Source organism: Symphalangus syndactylus, chromosome 5 (genome assembly GCF_028878055.3).
Source record: "Symphalangus syndactylus isolate Jambi chromosome 5, NHGRI_mSymSyn1-v2.1_pri, whole genome shotgun sequence".
NCBI lineage: Eukaryota > Metazoa > Chordata > Mammalia > Primates > Hylobatidae > Symphalangus > Symphalangus syndactylus.
The window spans coordinates 86848962-86870891 of NC_072427.2; the positions used below are offsets into that span (position 1 = coordinate 86848962).

General features: G+C 56.7%; 1 protein-coding gene and 1 pseudogene across 6 annotated transcripts in view; both read right to left on the reverse strand.

The window, feature by feature from the left end:
* PDXK (pyridoxal kinase) overlaps window positions 1–21930 on the reverse strand; it is a 44410-nt gene that overhangs the window by 11403 nt on the left and 11077 nt on the right. For 5 of the 6 annotated variants that reach the window (XM_063640529.1, XM_063640530.1, XM_063640528.1 and 2 more), the window contains exons 2-7: window positions 18367–18421; window positions 10144–10248; window positions 8216–8299; window positions 5453–5499; window positions 2438–2523; window positions 978–1023 (exon numbers count right to left, since the gene is read on the reverse strand). In XM_063640529.1, coding sequence (XP_063496599.1) covers window positions 978–1023; window positions 2438–2523; window positions 5453–5499; window positions 8216–8299; window positions 10144–10248; window positions 18367–18421 — 423 coding nt within the window. Of the gene's footprint in view, window positions 1–977; window positions 1024–2437; window positions 2524–5452; window positions 5500–8215; window positions 8300–10143; window positions 10249–10342; window positions 10427–18366; window positions 18422–21930 lie in introns of those variants that run through there. The other variant, XM_055279850.2, reaches the window with a different exon arrangement.
* Window positions 12646–17238, reverse strand: LOC134736823 (uncharacterized; annotated as a pseudogene).

Here is a 21930-nt window from a genome sequence, read left to right on the forward strand (position 1 = left end):
ACCACCATGCCCGGCTACTTTTTGTATTTTTAGTAGAGATGGGGTTTTACCATGTTGGCCAGGCTGGTCTTGAACTCCTGACCTCAAGTGATCTGCCTGCCTCAGTCTCCCAAAGTGCTGGGATTACAGGCGTGAGCCACTGTGTCCGGCCAAAAGTTCTGTTTTTTATAAATCATCCAGTCTCAGGCATTTTGTCACAGCAGTCCCAACAGACTAAGATGACTCAACCAAAGCTCAATGCTAGCAAGACACCCACGGTCTCCAAGTCCCAGAGAAAAAGGACTTTGAAGACACTGCACCTTGGGCGGCTGCATCTGCTCCTATGTCCAGCCTCCAGACTGCCCTTCCCAACAGCCGGCCTTGCAAATTCCAAACATGCCCAGCCTGCCCTTCCCAACAGCTGGCCTTGCAAATTCCAAACATGCCCAGGAGCCCCCACACAGCTCAAGCCACCACCTTACAATATCCCTTCACACACATGCGCACATATGCGCACACACGCACACATACCCACATACACACATGCACACACACGCACATGGACACACGCACACATGTACACACATACACGCACGCGCATGCACAAACACGTGCACACATGCGCAGACACATGCACACACACATGCCCACACGCACACACCCTTTTACGCACACGCACACATGCGCACACGTGCACACACGCACAAACATGTGCACACATGCACACATGGACGCGCACACACACGCACACAAATGCACACACAATACGCGCGCACACACACGCACACATGCACGCAAACGCACACATGCACAAACACGTGCACACATGCACACACACACACACATATCCTGCTGATCTCTGGAGGCCCCTGACTAGTACAGACTGTTCAGTCACTGCTGGGGAGAAATGACGCAGTGGTGCCACTCAGCCAGCCTGTCTCCTGTCCCCACCGTGAGCGGCACAGCTGCCCCACACAGGCCCCAGAGGGCCTCCTTACCCCCAAGGCGTCCTCCTGGCTGTGGATCTTCCGGCCACTCAGTAACCTGGAAGACAGGCGGGGACAGGCAGGTGGGGACAGGTGAGCCTCTCCTCTCCGGGTTGTGTGCTGACATTCCCCAAACCGCAGCGGCTCTGGAAACCCCCATCCCCACAGGCAGCTAACTCTTCGTCCACTGGCCACCATGGGCCGGGGCCCCTGCAACATGTGGGGTTTGGTTCTAAAGGGGACCCTCACATTACAGGAGTCACGTAAGGCCCAATCATGGCTGCTGTTTATACGTAACCGTGGTGATGGACAGCAGCCATGGCCCCCACTTAAGGCCTACGCCACAGGGAAGGGTCTCAGCATGGGTGACTGACATCCATACAAAGTCAAAGAGCCGCTAACGATTAATGCGCGCATGGGCCACCCATGGCTCAGGGGCCTCGAGTGAGATGCCACCCCCGAGTTTGGACAGGCCCAGGTCAGGGATCCCGGGCCTCCAAGAGTCCAGGCGCCCCCACCCCTGCATGAATGGGGGGCTCAGGACCTGGCTCGGGGCCAGGTAGAGCTAAGCTGTGACAGGCACCAGACCCCTCCGCGGGCAGCTCCACTCTTCATGGCATTGGGGCACTGGCGGCTTCCCCCTGGTGTCTGATTCTTCAGCTGGGCGGGGCCATGCACCCAAAGAAAGACCTTTTCAAACTCGGTATCAGACAGGCAGGCCCAACACACTCCTCTTCCCCTCACAGGGCGGCAGGTGATCTGGCCGCCTGTGCTGCCCCGACCCTCCCTCTGCTGTGGTGGCCCCGACAAGCCCACAGCTCCCCAGCTCGCCCCTCCCCTTCCTCTCCAGGGGCCCTGCCGCTCAGGAAGGCACAGGGGCAGCAGAACCATCCCCATCACCCATGGCTGCCACCACCAAAAAGAAGGCGTGAGCCTGGGACCCAGGTGGGCAGGGGCTTCTCCAACCCAGGCGCCCCCACCACATCCTGCTCCAGTATCAAGGGGCACTCGCCCCACGGCAGGACCTTCCTGAGAACCACTTCGTAAGCTAAACAGGCAGCCCGAGGGCAGAGGGGAGACCCTTCTGGCACGTTCTCTGCAGCTCTCCCTGGGGAAAGACTGGTAGCATTTGCCATTTAAAATGACTTACTCTGCTGGGCACGGTGACTCACGCCTGTAATCCCAGCACTTTGGAAGACTGAAATGGGTGGATCATCTGAGGTCAGGAGTTCAAGACCAGCCTGGCCAACATGGTGAAACCCCATCTCTACTAAAAATATAAAAATTAGCCGGGCGTGGTGGCTCATGCCTGTAATCCCAGCTACTCAGGAGGCTGAGGCAGAAGAATTGCTTGAATCCCGGAGACAGAGGTTGCAGTGAGCTGTGATTGTGCCACTGCACTCCAGCCTGGGCGACAAGAGCGAGACCCATCTTGAAAAATAAATAAAGTAAAATAAAATAAAATGACTTACTCGGCCTCAAACTGGTTGGGCGTGATAATGTCTGCAACCGGCACCACTTTTTCTTTGTAGACGGGAAGGAGGTCCTCCGGGACGTACTGGCGAACAAAGGAGGCAGGAGGAGAGGCCGAGTCACTGGAAGGGAAGCACGCCAGGGGGCGCGGAGGGAAGCCCACCACGGAGTGCTCCCCAAAAAGCTCCCTGAAGTCCAGGCTTAGGGGCCAGGCCCCCCGACTGTAGAGACAAGTTGTTCCCACCACGGGGGCAGCGTGTGGCCGAGGCACACTAGAGCGGGGAACCCTAAGTGCTCCGAGGTGCCGAGGGAGGACTCAGGGCGCACAGTGGGTCCCCGCAGAGTGTCTGAGAGGAGAAGGAGGTGAAGGAGAGAGGGAGGCAGGGAGGAGGGAGACGAGGAAAGAGAAACCCCACGGGTGGATGGAGCGGCTCTGGTCATCTAGGGAGGGCTGGGGGGTGCTGGCCATGCCCATCTGCGACTGGGAGCCCAACCCACCAGCTCTTCCTGGCTGAGTCAATGCACCCTTCGTCTACTTGTTTTTGCCTAAGTTGCCTGACAAACAATTCAACACGTTTTTTTCTTTTGTATTGTTTCGTTTTTTGAGACAGTTTCGCTCCTGTTGCCCAGGTTGGAGTGCAATGGCGTGGTCTTGGCTCACTGCAACCTCCACCTCCTGGGTTCAAGTGATTCTCCTGCCTCAGCTTCCCGAGTAGCTAGGATTACAGGCGCCCACCACCACGCCCGGCTAATTTTTTTGTATTTTTTTTTAGTAGAGATGGGGTTTCGCCATGTTGGCCAGGCTGGTCTCAAACTCCTGACCTCAGGTGATCCACCCGCCTCAGCCTCCCAAAGTGCTGGGATTACAGGCATGAGCCACTGTGCCAGGCAACACGTGATTTTCTTTAGCGATCAAATTTAAGCCAGAGCCAGTGTGAAGCTCTGGAAGAATTTTGTGGGCTTTATGGAACATTTTACCAGCCCCTGCTGGCTGAGTGGCCTGAGTTTCCAATCCCTTCACTTCACTTTGCTCCCGGAAACCTCCCTTGGAGATCAGAGGCCCCACAGGAGGCACGTCTGCACCTGGTGCTCAGAGCACACAAGGTGGTCACACGCCGGCCGCTGCTCCAGACATGGCTTAGGAGGCACTAAGGATGGGTTGGTGGCACCTGGATGTCCCCGATCCCTGGACCAGGAAATCGAAGGAAAGCTCTTTAGAGCCCCATTTTGGGTAGGGAGGGCCAACACACCCCTTTAACTTCACGGAAAGGGGAGATACCAGATGATGGCTCATCTGAGACAGGAGCTCGTGTTTAGGCCACTCTTGTTCAGGAAAACAAATGTGATCAAAATCAAGGGGCCAGATCCCGTAGCCGCACTGAACTGGACAGTGGCCCCAACTCTTCGTGATCCAAACGCGAGTGTCTGCCGAGGGTCAGCAGAGCCCACGCCAGGGAGTACCATGAAGGGAAGGCAGAGAGCTGCAAGCTGGGGTCCTGCAGGATGGGCACAGGACAGGGAACCTTCCAGAGAACAAGCATGGGAGAAAGTGGACAGACAGATGCTGAGCACACCAGCCCGCCCCATCCAGTTAGATGCCCAGCGACAGATATCCTGACTTCAACCACTGACCCAGCGGGGCAGGGAGGGCACAGGCCCAGGCGTGCCCTGTGCCAGTGGAGAAGCCCGCTGTGCTCAGTGAATATACAGCAAGCAAACAGACACACTAGACACAACGACAAAGAAGGCAGATACTGAAATCGCCTTGGCGCTGAATGGCTGAGTTAAAAACCCACAGGCAGGATCCCCTTTGGGTTCCTTCCACCTCTAAATTCTAGGCTTCTGGACTGGTCACAGTGGATTTGTTCTCCATCCACTTGATCCGATGTCCAGGTCTGTGGGCTGCAGCTGCTGCTGTTACTATACAGCTCATGGGTTGAGTGGTTTCTAGATTTCTTTTGTTTTTTGAGATGGGGTCTTGTTCTGTGGAGTGACTGTAGTGGTGCGATCTCAGCTCACTGCAGCCTCCACCTCCTGGGCTCAAGTGATCCTCCCACCTCAGCCTCCCAAGTAGCTGGGACTATAGGTAGGTGCCACCACACCCAGCTCATTGTCTTGTATTTTGATTAGAGATGGCGGGGTTTTGCCATGTTGCCCAGGCTGGTCTTGAACTCCTGGGCTCAAGCCAGCCACCCACTCTGGCATCCCAAAGTGCTGGGATTACAGGCATGAGCGACTGCACCCAGCCTGGTTTCTACATTTTTAAATGGTTAGGGGAAAAAAGTAAAAAAAAAGAATGACATTTTGTGACACATGAAAATTATAGAAAATTCAAATTTCAGTGTCCACAAATGAAATTTTATTAGAAAATAGTCATCCATGGCTGGGCATGGTGGCTCATGCCTGTAATCCTAGCAATTTGGGAGGCCAAGGCAGGCGGATCACTTGAGGCCAGGAGTTCGAGACCAGCCTGGACAACATGGTGAAATCGTATCTAGTAAAAATATACAAATTAGCTGGGTATGGTGTTGCACACCTGTAATTCCAGCTACTTGGGAGACTGAGGCATGAGAATTGTCTGAGCCCGGGAGGCAGAGGTTGCAGTGAGCTGAGATCGTGACGCTGCACTCCAGCCTGGGTGACTGAGTGAGACTCTGTCTCAATAAGAAAAGAAAAGAAAAGAAAAGAAAAGAAAAGAAAAGAAAAGAAAAGAAAAGAAAAGAAAAGAAGTCATCATGTTTGTACACCTCTTATCTGTGGCTGCTTCTGTGCTCTAATGCAAACAGCTGTGGCAGGGCTGTGCGGCCGGCAAAGGCGTCAATATTTATCTACTGTCAGTCACTTTACAGAGAACATGTCGGTCCCCTTTCTCCTTCCTAACAAGGTTTGTCTTTTTACCCCTGGACAGAGGAGTCCCACCAAGTTAGACACTTAGAGATGTGGGCCTGTCTTCTGGCTGGACAGGAATAGCTCCACTCACCACACTTTTAAATCACACACGTGGAATTACTCACCATCGAGCCTTCGCCGTCCCACTTGTCACCCAAGACTGGATCACACACTGCAGAGACACAAGGGCATCTTATCAGCAAAGGCTACAGCTGACGAGTAAGAAACCCTCAACATTTCTTTCTTTCTTTTTTTTTTTTTTTTTTTTTTTTGAGACGGAGTCTCGCTCTCTCACCCAGGCTGGAGTGCAGTGGCGCGATCTCGGCTCGCTGCAAGCTCTGCCTCCCGGGTTCACGCCAGTCTCCTGCCTCAGCCTCTCCAAGTAGCTGGGACTACAGGTGCCCGCCACCACGCCCGGCTAATTTTTTGTATTTTTAGTAGAGACGGGGTTTCACCGTGGTCTCGATCTCCTGACCTCGTGATCTGCCCGCCTCGGCCTCCCAAAGTGCTGGGATTACAAGCGTGAGCCACCGCGCCCGGCCTTCTTTCTTCTTTTCTTTAGACAGGGTCTTGCTGTGTTGTCCAGGCTGGAGTGCAGTGGTGCAATCATGGTTCACTGCAACCTCGATCTTCCAGGCTCAGGCGATCCTCCTGCCTCACCCTCCCAAGTGGCTGAGACCACAGGCACACAGCAGCACACCCAGCTAACTTTTAAATGATTTGTACGATGGGTTCTCACCATGTTGCCGAGGCTGGTTTTGAACCCCTAGGCTTAAGCGATTCTCTCACCTCGGTCTCCCAAAGTGCTCGGATCACAGGTGTGAGCAACCACATTTGGCTTTTTTCTTTTTTTTAAGCTGCCAAGTTGAAGTAGGTATCTTCCCTTTTTTAATTTAACTTTTTAATACAGTAAAAAATATATACCATAATCTTTGCCAGTTTAAGCATGTTTAGGCGTATAATTCAGGAGCATTAAGGACATTCTCGCTGTTGTATAACCACGACCACCATCCACCACCAAAATGTTTCATCTTTCCAAACCGAAACTCTGTCCTCGTTATACACTCACTCCCCATTCCCCCTGCCCTAGGCCCTGGTAACGTCTAGTCTGCTTGCTTTTTATTTATTTATTTATTCATTTATTTATTTATTTTTTATTTTTATTTTTTTTTTTTTTGAGATGGAGTCTCGCCCTGTCACCCAAGCTGGAGTGCAGTGGCGCAATCTTGGCTCACTGCAACCCCCGCCTCCCGGGTTCAAGTGATTCTCCTGCCTCAGCCTCCAAAGTAGCTGAGATTACAGGTGCGCGCCACCAGGCCTGGCTAATTTTTGTATTTTTATTAGAGATGGGGTTTCACCATGTTGGCCAGGCTGATCTCGAACTCCTGACTTCAGGTGATCCGTCCACCTCGGCCTCCCCAAGTGCTGGGATTCCAGGCGTAAGCCACCACACCGAGCCTTCGTCTGCTTTCTACCGCAATGAACTGGCCTTTCCTAGCCGCGCAGGGCCTTCGTCTGCTTTCTACAGTGATGAACTGGCCTTTCCTAGCCCCGCCGGGCCTTCATCTGCTTTCTACTGCGATGAACTGGCCTTTCCTAGCTATTTCAGATAGCGGAATTGTGTAACAGTCGCCCTTTTTGGTGTCTGGCTACTTTCACTAAGCATCATGTCCTCAAGCGCCATCCACATTGCAGAGTGTGTCAGAATTTCCTTCCTTTTCTGGACTGAGTAATACTCCATTGTATGCATGGACACTTTGTTTGTCTATCACCCATCAATGGACACAGCCTGTTTCCACCTTTGGTCACTGGGAAAAATGCTGCTACAGACGTGGGAATACACACATCCGCTTGAGTCTCTGTTTTCAGCTATTTCGGATACATGCGCAGGGCGGAACTGCTGGGTCACATGATGTCCGTGTTCCGCTTGTTGGGGAACTACCAACGTGTTTTCCACAGTGGCCGCACCCTTTTATACTCCCAGCAGCTGTGCATGAGGGTTTCTGCATCCTCGCCCACACTGGCTATTTTCTGTGTCTTTGATGACAGTCATCCTAATTGCTGTGAGGTGCTATTCATCACTGTTTGCCACCCAAGCAGGTGCAGCAGCTCCCTTCCTCTTCCTGGCCTCAAGCACACACAATCCGGGCCTCACGCATCTGTACCGACAAGCACTCTCCTTTTGGGCAACAGTACACAGCGTGGCAAACCATGTGCTGGGCCAGGCCTGCCCTCCCGACACCCGGGAGACCTGTGCCCCAGAGAGAGCCTGTCTGCAAGGTTTGGTGACGCTGCCCCTTCTCCCAGGCGGCAAGATGGATCCAGCACTGCCTGGCCTCTAAGGAAAGACCGATCTAGGCAGATGCCCCAAAGATTTGGCCACTCCCTAGCAGGCCCAGTCTAGGTGTGACCCTCCCTCCCCCTACTCCCTAGCCTGGCCCTGCCTGGAGTGCGACCCTCCCCTCCCCCATTCCCTAGCCTGGCCCTGCCTGGGTGCGACCCCTCCCTTCTCCAACTCCCTAGCCTGGCCCTGCCTGGGTGTGGCCCTTTGCCCCTTCCACCTTTAGGGTCAGTGTAGTCACACAACAGTGCTGCCTGGGCCCCAGGCCTTCACAGAGCAGCCCTGCTATATGAGCACACTGACGCCCCTTCCTGTCTCACACCAGCCACACAAGACACCAGGGTCACCTGTAAACGCTTCTAGCCCGGCGGACTTCAGCAGGCCCACATCTTCAGAGGCCCAGCACACACAACTCACTGGCCCGGAGAGGCGGGGCACGGAGGGGTGCAGAGGAGGAAGGAGGCTAAGACGTCCCTTCCCGGGCTCCCAGGCCAGCCCCACCCATGTGGGACCACACAGCCAGACCCCAGTGTGGGCCCCTGCCTACCGTACACCAGCCTGGGGTTCTGCTGCTTCAGCTCCTGCACGATGTCCACCACCATGGCCAGGAACGACTTGTCCCTCGTATAACCTTTAGGGGGAGAATCCAGGTTACCCTCAGAAAACAGGAGACTCACCACAATCAACTGTGGCACAAAGAAAGAGAAGCACCAGCAGACCCTGCAGAGGGGTGGCTGGGGAGGGAGAGGAGTGTGGGCGAGGTGTCCCCATAGTGCTCAGGGGCTGGGGGGAGGGGGGTGGGTGCAGGCGAGGTGTCCCCACAGTGCCGGGGGCAGGGGGGAGGGAGGTGGGTGCAGGCAAGGTGTCCCCACAGTGCTCAGGAGCTGGGGGGAGGGAGGTGGGTGCAGGCGAGGTGTCCCCACAGTGCCGGGGGCAGGGGGGAGGGAGGTGGGTGCAGGCAAGGTGTCCCCACAGTGCCTGGGGCAGGGGGGAGGGAGGTGGGTGCAGGCAAGGTGTCCCCACAGTGCTCAGGAGCTGGGGGGAGGGAGGTGGGTGCAGGCGAGGTGTCCCCACAGTGCTCAGGAGCTGGGGGGAGGGAGGTGGGTGCAGGCGAGGTGTCCCCACAGTGCCGGGGGCAGGGGGGAGGGAGGTGGGTGCAGGCGAGGTGTCCCCACAGTGCTCAGGAGCCGGGGGGAGGGAGGTGGGTGCAGGTGAGGTGTCCTCACAGTCCAAAGACACGGAGGGCAGACCCGGCAGCATTTCCCAACAGAAACGCTGTGCTTCACAGGAATGAACCCATGGGCGAGGTGAAGGAGTAATCTTTCCTTTATTTATATTTCTACTTTCAGTAATAAGCATATGACACTTTAATCTTACTTATTTTGAGACAGGGTCTAATTCTGTCCCCCAGTCCAGAGTGCAGTGGTTCAACCACAGCTCACTGCAGCCTTGAACTCCCAGGCTCGAGCCGTCCTCCTACCTGAGCTTCCCGAGTAGCTGGGACTGTGCCCAGCTAATTAATTTTTAAAAATAGAGACAGGGTCTCACTATGTTGCTCAGGCTGGTTTTGAACTCCTGGCCTCAAGCGAGCCTCCCTCCTAGTCTTCCCAAAGTGTTGGGATTACAGGTTCGGGCCCCTGTGCCTGGTCTTATATGTGACCTTTATACATGTAGAGAGGCTGGGCACAGTAGCTCACGCCTGTAATTCTAACACTTTGGGAGGCTAAGTGTTTCCCCTAACCATTTAAAAGTGTAGAAACCAGGCTGGCTGCAGTGGCTTACGCCTGTAATCCCAGCACTTTGGGAGGCTAGGGTGGGTGGCTGGCTTGAGCCCAGGAGTTCAAGACCAGCTTGGGCAACATGGCAAAACCCTGTCTCCACAAAAAAAAAAAAAAAAAAAAACAAAGTTAGCTGGGCATGGTGGTGCACGCCTTTACTCCCAGCTACTTAGGAGGTTGAGGCAGGAGGATCACCCGGGCCTGGGAGGTTGAGGCTGCAGTGAGCTATGATTGCGCCACTGCACTCCAGCCTGGGCTACAGAGTGAGACCCTGTCTCAAAAATAATAATAATAAACACGTATAGAAATACATTTTTTTTTTAACCAGAAGGTTGACAAAGCATGGCAGTGTACCAGGTAGCAGCCCGTCACCTGAGTGTCCCACCCACCTGTCCGGCCCCGGTTAGCGTTCCCAACACCCTGCCTGCACCCTCCCCTGGGCACTGGAACCCCAGTGTGGTCACAGGAGTGGGGGTGACTTGGCACAGCCTGGGCAGTCATTGTCCCGGCAGGCATAGTGTGGCCAGGACCCCCCCAGGCTACCGGGGGTGTGATGGTGGCTTGGGAATGCCAAGGCCCTCCTTGAAGGGGCAGGGACCCGAGACAGGTCCAGGGTGGGGGTGCTCTGGACCTCCCTGAGCCCACCCTGGCTGGAGTGGGGTGCACAGTCCCTGTGGCAGCTCGCTCCGGCACCTGCCTGTGAGCACGTAGTCATATTTATTCATGTTGTTCAGCTTCAGGCCTTCGTACAACTCCTGGAGCTCATCTGAATTCAGCACTTGGCCCTTCCAGTGGGCATAGCCTAGAGGCAGAGGAAACCACGGGGGCTCAGACACAAGGGGGCCAGCCGGGGCCGCGGGCTTCCCTCGACACCCACCCACCCTCCCTGAGGCTGCCTGGTAGACGGCTCCTCCCCATGGACTGGCTGAAACCCGAAGATCACCAGGCGCAGTGCTTGGCAAGTCCCGACAGCTGTCCACATGGGACGCCTCGAGCCCCCTGCGAGCCCCCTGCCCCTACACTGTCAGGGATTGTTACTATGACCTCCGTGGCCCCCACCCTCCCACTGCCCGTTCCTGTGGGAGCTGCGTCCCAGGTGCAGGCGGGACGCAGGGAGAGACACACCAGCTCACAGCTGCGTTGCTCCCCCATCGTTGTCCGGAATGCCCCTGGCTACTCCCTCCCCACAGCCTCTTGTTTCCCAGCGTCCCCTGCATTAGCTCCCAGCTATTCAGGCCGGGGTGCTCAGCCACCGGCCACTGTCACCCAGACACCCTGGCAGGCAAGGCATGTTATGTCCCCACCCCCAACTCCTCCCCAACAAGCTTATTAAGGTGCAGTTAGAGCCTGTCTTGGATCAACTCCTGAGCAAGAAATAAATGTGAATGAGAAAGAGGCCTCAGCCCAGGTGTATACAACCTGCCCTTGGCCTGACGGGTAGCCAGGGTGAAGTGTCCGTCCCAGGCAGACAGGCATATCAATGTGTGAGGACAGACGCATCGGCGTCCTGCAGGCGGGACCACTAGCCTCCTGGGAGCCCTTCCTGCACCGGGGAACCCGACCACAGCTCCAGCTCAAAGCGCTGCTCAGGGGACAGCCATCCATACAGGGTGGGGGTTCACCACGGATGCCCCACATTCGCCCATGAGAAACACCTCACATCAAGGGGCTCCTGGCCTCCTCCGACATGAATCACCCCTCTAATGCATGCCTTTTTCAGCAAATAAGGAAAACTGATGTATGGGTTCCTAGAACAGCAAAGTACAAGTAACACGCACTGGTAGGTCACGGCCAGCTCTGAGCCCACACGCCATGCCCTGTGGCTAAGATCCCCGGAATTCCCACACCAGAGGAGGGCTCCATGGCTCCTGCCCCCGAGGGCCCTCCTGCGTACCAGTCGCTGGCTCCCGCTGGAAGGGACGCCTTTGGCTTTCCCCAGGGGCCGTCGCACGGGAGCACGTGTTGTGCAAAGGTCCTGAGACTGCCATCGGAAGCCACGCCCCAGGCACGGTGCGGTGTCTGGGGGTGCATCTGGGGGCGCCTGCTCTGTGCTCTGCCCGGGACACCAGAGTGTATGCACTGAGGGGTGGGTGTGCCAGAGACCAAGCCCCTGAGGGACTCTGGCTTAACAGTCACTGGGGGTCAGGAGGGGCAGGGGGTATCCACCGCAGGTGAGGTCAGTGCCTCACACAGCAGCCTGCCCCTCCAGTGCAGGGTGTGTCCTGGGGAGGCTTCTGCCAGGCCGGGGCAGGGTTTGGGGTGAGGGATAGGAGGAGGGAGGCAAGCAATGGTCCCTCCTGGTCCTTTCTGCTCTTGGATTCTGAATATCTTTCCAAGCAGGGTGGGACTCACCACTGCTGCACATGTGTTCCTTTCCTGGGGAGGTGACATGGCCTGGCTGTGTCCCCACCCTAATCTCATCTTGAGTTGTAGTTCCCATAATCCCTACATGTTGTGGGAAGGACCTGGCAGGAGGTCATTCAATCACGGGGGTGGTTCCCCCATCCTGTTCTCATGATAGTGACTGAGTTCTCACAAAAGCTGATGGTTTCAAGGGGCTTTTAAAACTCTGGGCCCCTCACTCTGCACTTCTCCTTCCTGCCACCACGTGAAGAAGGAGGTGTTTGCTTCCCCTTCTGCCATGACTGTAAGTTTCCTGAGGCCTCCCCAGCTCTGCTGAACTGTGAGTCCATTAAACCTTTTTCCTTTATAAATGACCCAGTCACAGGTATGTCTTTATTAGTGTTGGGGACTAGCCTCAACACCACCCATGGGGTACCCAAAGTCCAGTGGTGACAAAGGAATGAGAAGAGACAGGTTAAGGGTTCATAAAGGTGGGGCCGGGTGCGGTGGCTCATGCCTGTAATCCCAGCACTTTGGGAGGCTGAGGCGGGCGGATCATGAGGTCAGGAGATCGAGACCAACCTGGCGAACACTGTGAAACCCCATCCCTACTAAAAATACAAAAAAATTAGCCGGGCGTGGTGGCAGGTGCCTGTAGCCCCAGCTACTTGGGAGGCTGAGGCAGGAGAATGGCATGAACCTGGGGGGCGGAGCTTGCAGTGAGCGGAGATGGCGCCATTGCACTCCAGCCTGGGCAACAGAGCGAGACTCTGTCTCCAAAAAAAAAAAAAAAAAGTTCATAAAGGTGGGAGCCAGGGGGCCAGCTGCAAAATGGAGGCTGCAAAAGGCACCGAGCTCCGGTTTCCACGCTATTTATTGAGTACAATCACTTAGATCTAAGAAGCAGATTTCAGGGCGAAACAGTGAAAGGGAGGCAGTACGTCATAGGCGTAATCTATAGCAATAGCGGTTTAAATGAATCTCCTTTGTGCTCAAACAGCATATCTTTAACTTATCAGAGAGGAGCTGGTGGGTGTGGGCTTAACTAGGAGCTCGCATGTCTGTCCACATTCCAGTGCTTCAAAGGAGTGTCTTTCTCCTTGAACACAGTGTTTACAGATAAGAGAGCGGGTCTCGCTCTGAGCATGGGAACGTGATGGCAATTAGGAGGCTTTCCTCCTCAGAGGCCTCTTGTGGCTTCCACAACTTGCTGTGCCATATTTTTATGTCCAGTTTATACAGGCACCCCACAAGCCCTTTTCCCAACAATTAGCAGTGTGAGAATGGACTAACGCAGGGTGCCATCGGGAAGGACTGCAGCCAGGCGGCTCCAATTCTCCTACTGTCCTAGGCACTGGGGTCCAAGGTCCAGGCGTTGCCAGGGCTGGTTCCTGAGGCCTCTCCCCTGGGCTTGCAGGCGGCACTGACTCCCTGTTTCCTCATGGAGCTGTCCCTCTGTGTGTGTCTGTGTCCCCATCTCATCTTCTTACAAGGACACCCATCAGCTTGGATCAGGGCCCACCCACATCCCTGATGGCCCCTTTGAACCTGATGACCTCTGTAGGGGCTCCTTCTCCAAACCCAGTCCCACTCTGAGGTGCTAGGGTTAAGGCTGCAACATGAGAATTTGGGGGGGGACGTAATTCAGCCATAACAGCCATGAGGAAGGGGAGACGTCCAGCACTTGGCCGGGTCTCAGACGCAGGCCCCAGGCCCCTGTGAGGTGCAGCTTCCCATTGAAATAGGGGGCATGCTCTTGCATCTCCTGGTGGCCTCCTGCCCACTGTGGGATGTGGGATGGGCCCAGAGCCCACAAGAACCTTCTCAAACAGGGGAGGGCACTTGGATCTTGTGTCCAACTCATTCCATTTATAGATGAAAAAACAGGGGCCAAACAAGCGGCTCCTCGGGCAGCCCAAGGAGCCTGGCGCTCCTGTCAGACCCCAGCCGGCCAGGGAGTCTGGCCTGGCCTGGCCCCTCGCTGGTGTCCGTCGGCAGGCTCCTGGCCCGGGCCTGGCCCCTCGCTGGTGTCCGTCGGCAGGCTCCTGGCCCTGGCCTTCTCCAGCCCTGCAGCTCCTTGTGTTCACACCAGCTGCCCCTTCCCTACAGAAGGGACCACCAAGCCCAGCAGCAGGGCACCTGTCCCACGCCCTCTGGCTCCACACTCCAAAAGCCAGGACAGCGCGACCCGTCCACTCGCTGACCGCCAGCTCTGCAGGCTCCTTCCCGATGCCCTCAGTCCAGGAAGCTCAGACAGGGAGCTCCAGGAAATCCTCTCAAAGGGGCCACTGGGAATACTGGCCGCAAGGTGGAGGCTCTGCCAAGCCCGGCTGCCCTGGGCTTGGGAGGCACAGTTCAGGGTGTGGAAAAATGAATGGGGGTGTGGTGCGGCCTCAAGGAACGGGGGCCTAGCCGGGGGAAGGGGCAGAAGTGCAAGCAGCAGCCCCAAGGCGGCGAGGCCTGCGCCAGGTGGGCTCTGCAGACACTTGGGGGCTCGGCTTTCCCACTTCCCAGCCTGACGGGCGTCAGGGAACCAACAACGCAGCTTGTGTGGAACACCCGTGTCCCCGCCGGGAGTCTGGCTTTGTGGCCTATCCCAGGCAGAAGCTGCCCACGTGACCACCCCAGTAACAACCCTGGGCAGGAGGTGGGCGTGGTGACGCACACCTGTAGTCCCAGCCACTCGGGAGGCGGAGGCAGAAAGATTGCTTCAGCCCAGGAGGTCAAGGCTGCGGTGAGCGGGTTGCACCACTGCATGCCAGCCTGGGTGACAGAGACTGACCTTGTCTCTAAAAAAGAAAAAAGAAGAGACTGGGTGTGGAGTCTCACACCTGTAATCCCAGCACTTTGGGAGGCTGAGGGGGCAGGATCGCTTGAGCCCAAGGAGTTCAAGACCACCCGGGGCAACATAGTGAGATTCCATCTCTATGAAAAATAGCAACATTAGCTGGGTGTGGTGGTGCACACCTGTAGGCCCAGCCACTTAAGAGGGTGAGGTGGGAGGATCTCTTGATCTCAGGAAGTCAAGGCTGCAGTGAGTCATGACTGCAGGACTGCACTCCAGCCTGAACGACAGAGTGAGACCTTGTCTCACAAAAAAAACAGAAAAAGGAAAAGGAAAACCCTGGGCAGAGTGGCGAATGAGCTTCCTGGCAGCATCATCGCAGCTCCCTGCCAAATGAGGCACAGCCTGTGCAACCCCACCTTCGACTCCTAGGTACGCGCTGGAGAACTGAGACAAACGTTCATGGCAGCATGACCCCAACAGCCAAAAAGTGGAAACAGCCCGAGTGTCCGCAGGGCTGCTTGTGGCTGAGCTCATGTGGCCGGTCACACACGGCGTGAGCTGGTCCTGGGCATGCACAATGGGCCACGCAGCAGAAGGAACATGACAACGTGGCCCCCCAGACAGCCCGGGGAGCGCAGCCCTGGAGCGAGGGTGCCCGGAGCAGAACAGCCCCTACAATGCGGGAGGCCCGTGGCACATGCAGACGTCTTTCTTTGTGCATAATCAGGCCCAGTAAAATGCTTCCTGGAGGTGAGTTTGGTGAAAAATAAGCACCTCTAGCCCTTAGACGGAGGGTGGGGGGAACAAAAAGGAAAAACAACAACAAAAAAACTCGAACAACAAAAAGCGCCTCCAGCTCTGTCAAGGTCTGCGGAACAGACAGTGTCATCGTGGGCACTGCACTCACAGTGGGCAGCACGGGAGCCCAGAGGGGCTGAGGGACCGCATGGAGGAGGCCGAGTCCCCCGTCCTGACCACCAGCTCCCGTGGCACCCAGGGCAGGTACACGATGCACCAGCCTCACTCCCCAGCAGCACAGTGTGGCTGGGGCGAGGGAAGGGGAGCAGGCAGAAGGGCCCCGGTGCAGGTGAGAGTGATGCCTGCCCTCACTGCCCTAGGGAGTTGCCCCTGAGCCACAGAGACGGCCTTAGGGAAGCTACCCGGGGGCCTCCTGATCAGGCCGCACAAACAGCTGACCCCGAGAGTGTGGGTAGAGGGTGCTGGGAGCCAGCCCACAGCCATAGACGGAGCTGGCTAAGGGGTCCTAAACCAGCAGTCCCCCAGTGGCATCTGGAGGAGGCTGGAGTGGGGGCTCCCAGGAACCACAGGCTGGACCCCATGGGAAGGGACGCCCCCAGGCTGTTCGTCTGGCTCTGCAACTGTGGAGGCTCCCAAGCGCCTGGGGTCCTGTCCTCATCCCAGCCCCCTGAGGGCAGGCCAGAGACCCCTTTTCTGTCTCTGGGCCCTCGGGTCAGCCAGCCCACCACCCACTGAGAAGCTTCCACCAAGCCCAGAAGGCACAGCCAAAGCCCAGGGCCCTCCCCGCATCCTGGAATCCATGCAAGGGCAGCTGGGTCGGTGCGGATGTTGAACCAGCACTGATGGAGCACAACACAGTCCCCAGAAACACACTCAACACCCTGCTTTAGTGTCCAAGCCAGCCAGCTCACTCACTGAAAAACAAATCCTAAAGGAGGGCGGTGAGAGCAGCCAGGAAGAACATGTGGGTTCAGGGAGGCTCCTGGAGGGCCTGAGTCTCCAAATCTCACAGCACCCAGTGTCCCAGCAAGCAATGGCAGGAAAGGGTTTCAGTGAGAGCTGGAGCGTGTCCGTCTGCACCGGCCAAGCAACTTTTTCCTCTCACTTGGCATGTGTCATGCCCGCCTCAAGAGAAACCACAGCATTCCTTCCCACTCCCAAGAGTAGGGGCCAGCCCCCCCCTCAACATATCCCACTGATGCTCTGCCAGGCTGTTTCTGGGACGTTCTGTGCTCCCAAGTTTCCGCCTGGGTTCAGAGAAATTTCAGGGGAAGCGAGGTGGGGTTTCAAAGAACAACAGCTTTGTTCTCCTGCCGACGAAGCAGTATAGGGACCACAGAGAGGAGGGAGGACTCCATGCACCTCCACCTCCAGGCCATGGGGCTGGGGGCATGGAAAGCATGGCCTGTGAGGGGCTTCTGAGGCTGGCCACCCTCAGTCCCCTGAGCCAGCAAAGTCCTCAGCGTCCCAGGGCACGGAGACAGATGCACACACAGGCCCCTGCAGCACTGCTGTTAACAGAGAATACCCAGAACCACCTATATATCCCTCAGCACTACCACTCCATGGGGGCCCTTCTCAGCTCCAGGAGGCAGGCCGATAGCAGGAGTCTCACGGCTGTGCTCTGAGCCAGGCGTTGGTCCAAGCACTTTATGCAATTGATCTAATCAACTCTGGCAACCTCACGGCAGGTGCTAGGATTGCCCTCCTGTTTTACAGAGAAGGAAACTGAAGCACTGAGAGGTTCTGCCACCTGCACTGGGTCACACGGCCTCAAAGCAACAAAGCTGAGTCAACATACCCCCACTCAGGGGCGAGGCCACCCAGGCCTACATCCCGATATGCTGTGCAGGCTCTGCCCGAGTGACACCCGGGACTCCAGGTCCCCGTCCACATGAAAGCCCCGTGCCTCACACCCACAGTCCGCCCCGTGCCTCACACCCACACCCCACCCCGTCCCTCACACCCACACCCCGCCCCGTCCCTCACACCCACAGTCCGCCCCGTGCCTCACACCCACACCCCGCCCCGTGCCTCACACCCACACCCCGCCCTGTGCCTCACACCCACACCCCGCCCCGTGCCTCACACCCACACTCGGCCCGTGCCTCACACCCACACCCCGCCCCGTCCCTCACACCCACACCCCGCCCCGTGCCTCACACTCACACCCCGCCCCGTCCCTCACACCCACACCCCGCCCCGTGCCTCACACCCACACCCCGCCCCGTGCCTCACACCCACACCCCGCCCCGTGCCTCACACCCACACCCCGCCCCGTCCCTCACACCCACACCCCGCCCCGTCCCTCACACCCACACCCCGCCCCGTGCCTCACACTCACACCCCGCCCCGTCCCTCACACCCACACCCCGCCCCGTGCCTCACACTCACACCCCGCCCCGTCCCTCACACCCACACCCCGCCCCGTGCCTCACACCCACACCCCGCCCCGTGCCTCACACCCACACCCCGCCCCGTGCCTCACACCCACACCCCGCCCCGTCCCTCACACCCACACCCCGCCCCGTCCCTCACACCCACACCCCGCCCCGTGCCTCACACTCACACCCCGCCCCGTCCCTCACACCCACACCCCGCCCCGTCCCTCACACCCACACCCCGCCCCGTGCCTCACACTCACACTCCGCCCCGTCCCTCACACCCACACCCCGCCCCGTGCCTCACACTCACACCCCGCCCCGTCCCTCACACCCACACCCCGCCCCGTGCCTCACACTCACACCCCGCCCCGTCCCTCACACCCACACCCCACCCCGTGCCTCACACCCACCCCGCCCCGTGCCTCACACCCACACCCCGCCCCGTCCCTCACACCCACACCCCGCCCCGTGCCTCACACCCACACCCCGCCCCGTGCCTCACACCCACACCCCGCCCCGTGCCTCACACCCACACCCCACCCCGTGCCTCACACCCACACCCCACCCCGTGCCTCACACCCACACCCCGCCCCGTCCCTCACACCCACAGTCTGCTCTGTGCCGGCTGCTGGAGCCAATGCCTTACCTGTGTGGTTTGAAAACTGGACAGAGTTCACTGCGTCAATCTCAAATCCTAAAACCTGCAAGACAGAGAAGGAACAGGTAGGCATAAGAGAGCCAGGTCTGGGGTCCCACGAACCCCAGCAGGCGCTGACTCAGAAGAGGGGAGTAAATGAGCCCCGGCTGGCACGGGGCCCCCAGGTGCAGGGTGGAGGGCCGATGCGTCAGAGCAGGAGGCTCTCCTCGAGTCACACGTGACATGTGCACAGGCAGGGCCTCGCGTGTCTGGAGCTGGGCTTCCCTCTCTGGGGAGCAACCAGCCCGGGAGGGCATCGCCCAGCCCACAGGACCTCCATGGGGAAGCACTTCACACATCATTCCAGAAATCGCACCCAGCGAAAGCACTCAGTAAGACTAATAAACGATAAAACGAAGGCAATACCCGTCTGTCCAGACACTGAACAGAGGCTGGGAGGCTGTCTCTGCTGTGAAAATGTGGGTGTCTAGCCTACCCCTTGGAGGAAGCCAGGCCAAGGGCCCCGCGGGCAGCACAGGTGGCTCAAAAGCCTGAGTGAGAGACACGGAGTGGGTGTGTGAGGACAGAGAGGGAGGGAGAGGGTGAGGGTTCCAGACAGATGGAGAGGGGGGACGGAATCCACGGAGCGGGGGCCTCCTTCCTGTATCTCCAAGGGCCAAGCCCGGCCTCCGCTAGTTTGGGGGGCCATCCCCATCCTCTCCTGTGCACCAGCAATGCCCCAAACCCTCTCTTCCTACTGTATCTGAACAGCTAACCACCCTTGAGTTCCACCTTCACGTTCAAAGCCAGGCAGTGCCACCTCTGGTGTCAGCACTAGGACAACGGCTGTTTCCAGGGCAGGGGGTGGGGGTGGGGTGGGGGTGGGGGGATGGGGAGGGGCTTCCGGGGCTTCCCAAATTTGTTTCTTCACTGGCTGGGGTTTGCTTTGTGATAATGAGTTGAGCTATCTGCTTAGGATTTATATTTGCCAAGGTCTTTCTTTGAAGCCGGTATTATCACTAAACTAATGAAACACGTTAGCAGTCTTACTCATCTAAAAAGTTAAAGTTGGCACTTCGTGGCCAGGCGCAGTGGCTCATGCCTGTAATCCCAGCACTTTAGGAGGCCGAGGTAGGAGTACAGCTTGAGGCTAGGAGTTCAAGACCAGCCTGAGCAACATGGCAAAAACCCTGTCTCTACAAAAAATACAGAAATTAGCCGGGCGTGGTGGCACATGGCTGTAGTCCCAGCTACTCGGGAGGCTGAGGTGGGAGGATCACTGAGCCCAGGAGGTGGAGGCTGCAGTGAGCCGTGATGGCACCACTGCACTCTAGCCTGGGTGACAGAGTGACACTCTGTCTCAAAAAATATAAAAATAAAAATAAAAAATAAAATGGGCATTTTGCAAATGTACCAGCCCGAATCCACAGCCTCTATACACAGATAGCTTGCAGTATTTCAAATCCTTTAAAATTCTAACCGACTGTGAAGAAACAGATATTAAGCAACGATGACACAAATCCTGAAAATCCTGCCAAAATATTCTGCTCCACTGCTTCTGGGTGTGTAGATAATTAATCCTTTGGGGCTGGCAAACGTATCCGAGAATGAAGTCGCTATTTTCTGCTTTTAAATGAGACCACGAGCCAGCTGAGCCCCTGGGCTGGCATCTCCATTTCACACACCCCATCAAAATCAGCTGATTCATCAGCATCGCAAGCTGGTCTGGATGCTTCCAGAGTCTACCCATCCAACTTCATGTGCCAGACAAAGCCAGACTCAGGAGACGACAATGCATGGGGGGCGGGGTGCCAAGGTCCAGGACGGGAGGCTGGGACCCCAGAGAAAGGCATCTCCTGCTCTTACACGTGTCCTTCAGCTGGAAGCCACCGCTCTGTGCCGGATCATGCCTCTGGAATTGGCATCTCTGTACAGCAGTGGCTCCCTCCCAGGCACTGCCAGGAGGTACCAAGAGTGTGAAACTGAAGCCTGCAAAGAGAATGGGCTTCTGCCAGCGGCGCTCTTCTTCCCCTGGGGCTCTTCTCCCCTCAGGGGCAGTGGTAGTGACCGTCCCTTCCCACAGCAGCAGTGGAATCCACTTTGTGGCTTTCCCACCACCTGCAGAATTCCTCATCGCATGCCCCCGCAGACTCCCAGCACCCACCAGCTGGCAGATACCCGCCTTCCCAGCTCCAAGTTCTAAAGAGTCCAGCAATTCTCTTATCCCAGGGTCAGCTGTGTGGAGCCGATGCTGGCAGGGGTCTCCTCCACGACACCTGTGTTCCCTTTTTGCCTTCTCGATTTTCTCAATACCTGGCTGAACAACGGCCTCTACAATCATTGCTCTGGTTTCTGTTTCTGGACTGGGCCCTGCCTGATACACCTCATCTTTCCCCACTCCCCAAGGGAGCCAAGGACAGACTGGTTCTTGGCCCAAGGTTCAGCCCAGCAGGCTGCTGGGCTCTCCACAATGCTCACCTCCTGCCCGGAGCATGGGCCCCAGTTCCGGCTCCTCCACAGCCTTCACAGGAATCGCCTTCAACAAGGACAGGCCAGGTGCCCTGTACGCAGCAGCCCTGCTGACTGATGGGATCAGCTTGGGCCCCTTTAGGAACAGCATTGCTGGTCTATGTATGTGAATCACCTGTTCTACAGTAAACCCTGTCCCTATAATGGCCTATGGGGCTCTTCTGTGGCAGAATTCTAAGAATGACCTTCAGGGGCCCCGCTCACCCTCGGGCAACCCCCTGAGTGTGGGTGAAGCCTGTCAGTGTGATGAGATCTCTCTCCCATGACGATCTTCTTATCCAGGAGAGTTTAATTGAATGACATGAGCCCTTCAAAAGCAGAGTTTTCTCAGGCTGATGGGCAGAAGGAAAAATCAGACACTGGAAGTTAAAGAAGGACTCAACGACTGTTGCTGGCTTTGAAGATGGATTGGGCCACGCGATTGCCAGATGCAACAGTGCAGGTCAGTTTTACATAGAGTCATTATTAAAAGCTGAGTCATATGGCCAGGCACAGTGGCTCACACCTGTGATCGCAGCACTTTGGGAGGCTGAGGCTGGAGGATTGATCACTTAAGCCCAGGAGTTCAAGACCAGACTGAGGAACATAGCAAGATTCCATCTCTATTTAAAAAAAAAAAATTGAGTCATCAAACTTACAATTATGTAAATTACATTATTATTTTTTGAGACAGGGTCTCACTCTGTCACCCAGGCTGGAGTGCAGTGGCACAATCATAGCTCACTGCAGTCTTGAACTCCTGGGATCAAGGGATCCACCCTCTTCAGCCTCCTGAGTAGCTAGGACTACAGGTGCGTGCTGCCACACCTGGCTAATTTTTATATTTTTTGGTTGAGACAGAGTCTCACTATGTTGTCCAGGCTAGTCCTGAACTCTTAAGCTCAATGAATTCTCCTCCCTTAGCCTCCCAAAGTGCTGGGACTACAGGTATGAGCCACTGCACCCAGACTACATAAATTATATTAAAAGTAAACATAATATATATTCTAGCCTCACCACTTCCTAGTTTACTAGCATTTTACCCTATCTGTTGTCTATTCAGCT